Source organism: Penaeus japonicus, unplaced genomic scaffold, assembly GCF_977035675.1.
Source record: "Penaeus japonicus unplaced genomic scaffold, GWHDUDI00000001_assembly GWHDUDI00000027, whole genome shotgun sequence".
Lineage (NCBI taxonomy): Eukaryota > Metazoa > Arthropoda > Malacostraca > Decapoda > Penaeidae > Penaeus > Penaeus japonicus.
Genome location: NW_028234429.1, coordinates 24,441,450 through 24,446,449, shown reverse-complemented (window position 1 = coordinate 24,446,449; position 5,000 = coordinate 24,441,450). Strand labels below are relative to the sequence as shown.

Below are 5,000 nucleotides of genomic sequence, written 5' to 3'. Positions count from 1 at the left end.
ATTATTATTATCATTATTATTACTATATTAATAATAACAATAATAATAAAAAAATAATAATTATTATTATTATTATAATAATAATAATAATTATAATAATAATAATAATAATTATTATTATTATTATTATCATTATAATTATAATAATAATAATAACAATAATAGTAACAAAAATAATTTAAAAAATAATTATTATAATAATAACATAAAAAAATAAAAATATAAATAAATAGATAAATAATAATAATAATAATAATAATAATAATAATAATAATAATAATTGTGGTAGTGCTTGTAGTAGTATTAGCATTAAAAACGAGTGGTCGCTGAGGGTTGCATAAGAGCTCGGCTGAATGCATGAAAGTATGCCAAAGCAAAAAGTAATATGCATATTTTTTATAAAAGGGAACAGTGCTGATACTAGTGATACTACTAGTATTATTACTAGTACTACCACCAGCACTAGTACCAGTACTAGTAATATATGGAAGCCTCAGCATGGCTATCAAGAGAGAAACAGAGGCAATTGGTCTAGTACTGGTACTAGTACTGGTAATAATACCACTAGTTGTACTAGTATAAGCACTGTTCCCTTTTATAAAAAATAACAGTAGTAGTAGTAGTAGCAGTAGTAGTACTAGTAGTACTAGTAGTAGTAGTAGTAGTAGTAGTAGTAGTAGTAGTAGTAGTAATTGTAGTAGTAGTAATTGTAGTAGTAGTAGTAGTAGTAGTAGTAGTAGTAGTAGTAGAAGTAGTAGAAGTAGTAGAAGTAGTAGAAGTAGTAGAAGTAGTAGAAGTAGTAGTAATAGTAGTAATAGTAGTAATAGTAGTAGTAGTAGTAGCACTGTTCCCTTTTATAAAGAATAACAGTAGTAGTAGCTCTAGTAGCAGTAGTGGTAGTAGTGGTAGTAGTAGTAGTGGTAGTAGTAGTAGTAGTAGTAGTAGTAGTAGTAGTAGTAGTAGTAGTAGTAGTAGTAGTAGTAGTAGTAGTAGTAGTAGTAGTAGTAGTAGTAGTAGTAGTTATTGTTGTTGTTGTGGTAGTTGTAGTAGTTGTAGTAGTTGCAGTAGAAGTAGAAGTAGTAGTAACAGTAGTAGTTGTACTAATAGTACAAGTAGCACTAGTACTAATGATGACTGAATTATTGCCATCACACGAGCTGTTTATAATCTCATATTCACTTCATATCTTATCCTTGAAAATATGAAAGTTGTGTCACCAATATTTTTTAATTAATCTTGTTTAGTTCATCTGTACTTAGATTCTATCAAAATAATTACACATTGATTACCTTCATTAACCACAAATTTCATGAAAATCTTACTTTAAATGGATCCATGATGATTCTATATTCATAAAACCAAGAGTCTCCACATTGCATATTGCTAACTTTTAATGCCAAAGCTAATTTAGAGGAAATTATGTATAAACATATAATCTTTTCACACATTCCAAATATCCTGGTACAATTTGCTCTTTTTTTCTAATCTTGCAAACATTTTCCTCAAAACATATCAAATATGATGATCTTTTTCTTAATCATGTTTTCTATATGCTAAATCTTAATCATGTTTTCTATATCCTTATTAACCACTTTAAGACTGAATCAAACATACATTCTTGATTAAGAAATGAAGCAAACTCTTAATTACATTTAATTTTTTGCAACTTTTCTATAATTTCCATTATTTACACAACCTGATTCTGGTTTCAAGTTTTTCTTCGGGATTAGAGTCATGTTCCTCCCTCTGTCAACTCTTTTTAATCACGTCTTCTATATGCTAAATAGACTTTAGCTTCATTATTAACCATTTTAAGACTGAATCAAACACTAAAGGTTGAATAATAAATGAAGCAAACTCTTCATTTACATATTTTGAAAATTGAAAGTGGTATGGATTGTACATTCTAATTGCATCATCTCTAAACTGGTATTTCTAAAGCTAATTATTTTTCTGAAGATTAATTATTTAGTAAATGAATATATATAAATATCTAATACCCCAGAAGACTAATACTTTATCGAATGGCAATCTCCTAATGGTTATCTCTTAACCCACTCACGCCAGTTGACTTGCTATCACATTCAGTGGTTTTTGGGTCAGACGCTGACGACAAGATATTTAGTCAAGGCCAATGCGCCAGGTGATTGGGCATACAGCGCTTGCTCACAGCTAGTGCGCCTGAGAATCCCGAGGCGTTGGGCTTATGCTTTTGAATACCCCAGCATTCCGACCATTTAGAGCTGAAATAGCCCCATCGAGAATGAGTTAAAAAAGCATTAGAAGCCTTTCATGATATCTGTAAAAATATTAGTCCACACCAACCCTACGTAAACCAGCATTGCTAGTCAGTTGATTACCTTGTGTCAAAGAAAAAGTCTGACTTACCAAATAATTGAATGAGGGAAGTTTTGATCATATGTAGAGGTTGCAAGTCATGCCATATCTCATCACTGCGATTGTTCAGATTCTCACCTTCCTTTAAAATGTATCTTTACACAAACACCAAAAATAACTATTGTAAAACAGCTGTAAAATATTAACAAATTCTGCTGTTCAGAGTCCCACCAACATATATCCTAAGACTGGACTGATCATGGCAAACTAGTTTAGTCGCACTTCAATTTAGCTCTCTCCTCTGTTGCTTTAAGTCACACCCTAGCCATACTTTCTATTCTTTTGCTTTCAATTAAATTGTGCTCCAATTATCAGTATGTTAATGATACTTCACAGAATACATGGTTAATCATGAAGTAAACAGTGGGTTAATAATCATAAAAAGAAAAAATCCTCTTTTGAATCAGAACTCTTAATATCTGTAATATGATTTTTTTGTCATTTCATATTCTGGTTTTCCACAAAATATATAATAGCCAAGAGCCACTAGCATTTCTGAAAATAAATGCAATCCTATTCCTCTTTAAGATCATTTATCTGCAATGACACCCTTTAAATCTCCATTTACTGAACTAAAGAACTGTGTGTTTCATAAAAAAAAAAACTATATATACAAAACACACTACAAAACAGTCACACATCCACATCAATATCCAGAGCAGCACTAAGCCAAGTCACCATCTAAAAAATGGAAGACTGTCCCAGAACAGGTGTTCATGACAGGTGTACACAGATAACACCTGCTGAAGCCCTTCTCTCTCTCTCTCTCTCTCTCTCTCTCTCTCTCTCTCTCTCTCTCTCTCACACACACACACACACACACACACACACACACACACACACACACACACACACACACACACACACACACACACACACACACACACACACACACACACACACACAAAGAAAAAAAAAGGTTACATAATAAATGAAAAAAGACTTAGGCAAAGACACAGAAGGTGAGGAGGGAATACTTCAAACACCCCCTAAAGCTAAAAAAAAACAGCCATACAGTCACCTTGGTCGTATGTGCCACCTTCCCCTCTGTGAGATCAGTCACCATCTCCCGCAACGCTTCCGCCTCAGATTCTGCCTTCTTCCTCAGCTCTTCTTCGGCTTCCACACTCTTTGAGGCCGCTTTGACTCTCTTCAGTTCTGCTGTTGCCTCTGCAGCATCAGTGAAAAACATATGAAAGAACTTCTTACCAATATATTGCAAAGCACAATACAAATCACTATCATTGCAGTGAATAAAAGAAGAAAAAAAAGAAAAAAAAAACATGCTCAACCTACAGCAGAACAAACCAGCCTAAGGACATACCATCTTTTGCTGCCTTGGCCTTCTGTGCAAGACCCAACAAATTCCTGCATTTGCTGACGAGCTCTTCCCGCGACAGCTTCTCCAGTCCCCCTCCACCTCCCCCAACCCCTGAGGGTCGTGGAGGAGCCTTCTCCCCTGCATGGCCCCCATCAGAGGCACTCTTGCTTTCATTACTCTCCTGAGCAAAGGGAAAAAGGCAAATTCATTCTAATGCCTTAAAAAAGCCAAGCATTACATGGAGTGAACAATATAAACACATCTGTAACTTAATTAGGCTATAGTTTATACAGATCTATGTCTGTGTCTCTCCATATTTATGTCAATTTCTTTGTCCATGTCCATGTCCATGTCTGTTAGGTCTATGTCTATGTCAGTTTATGTTTATAGCTATGTTATGTCTCAGTCTCAGTCTGTGCCTGTGCCTGTGCCTGTGCCTGTGCCTGTGTCTGTGCCTGTGTCTGTGCCTGTGCCTGTGCCTGTGCCTGTGCCTGTGTCTGTGTCTGTGTCTGTGTCTGTGTCTGTGTCTGTGTCTGTGTCTGTGTCTGTGTCTGTGCCTGTGCCTGTGCCTGTGCCAGTGTCTGTTTCTGTGTCTGTGTCTGTGTCTGTGTCTGTGTCTGTGTCTGTGTCTGTGCCTGTGCCTGTGCCTGTGCCAGTGTGTGCCTGTGCCTATGTCTGTGTCTGTGCCAGTGTCTGTGCCAGTGACTGTGCCTGTGCCTGTGTCAGTGCCAGTACCAGTGCCAGTGTATGTGCCAGTGACTGTGCCTGTGCCTGTACCAGTGCCAGTACCAGTGCCAGTGCCTGTGTCTGTGCCTGTGCCAGTGTCTGTGTCTGTGTCTGTATCTGTGTCTGTGTTTGTGCCAGTGACTGTGCCTGTGCCTGTGCCTGTGTCTGTGCCTGTGTCTATGCCAGTGCCTGTGCCAGTGCCTGTGTATATGCCTGTGCCAGTGCCAGTGCCTGTGCCTGTGCCTGTGTCTGTGCCTGTGCCTGTGCCTGTGCCAGTGTCTGTGTCTGTGTCTGTATCTGTGTCTGTGTCTGTGTCTGTGTCTGTGTCTGTGTTTGTGCCAGTGACTGTGCCTGTGCCTGTGCCTGTGCCTGTGCCTGTGCCTTGTTCTGTGCCTGTGTCTGTGCCTGTGTCTATGCCAGTGCCTGTGCCAGTGTCAGTGTCTGTGCCTGTGTCTGTGCCTGTGTCTATGCCAGTGCCTGTGCCAGTGTCAGTGTCTGTGCCTGTGTCTGTGTCTGTGTCTGTGCCTATGCCTGTGCCTGTGCCAGTGCCAGTGCC

At 38.0% G+C, this 5,000-nt stretch overlaps 1 protein-coding gene across 4 annotated transcripts in view; it reads right to left on the bottom strand.

Annotated features, from left to right (window-relative positions):
* LOC122255549 (uncharacterized) overlaps positions 1-5,000 on the bottom strand; it is a 32,510-nt gene that overhangs the window by 25,549 nt on the left and 1,961 nt on the right. For 2 of the 4 annotated variants that reach the window (XM_043019706.2, XM_043019707.2), the window contains exons 2-3: positions 3,722-3,899; positions 3,419-3,567 (exon numbers count right to left, since the gene is read on the bottom strand). In XM_043019706.2, the coding sequence (XP_042875640.2) occupies positions 3,419-3,567; positions 3,722-3,899 (327 nt within the window). Of the gene's footprint in view, positions 1-2,388; positions 2,493-3,020; positions 3,064-3,418; positions 3,568-3,721; positions 3,900-5,000 lie in introns of those variants that run through there. The other 2 variants (XM_043019708.2, XM_086552826.1) reach the window with 1 other exon arrangement.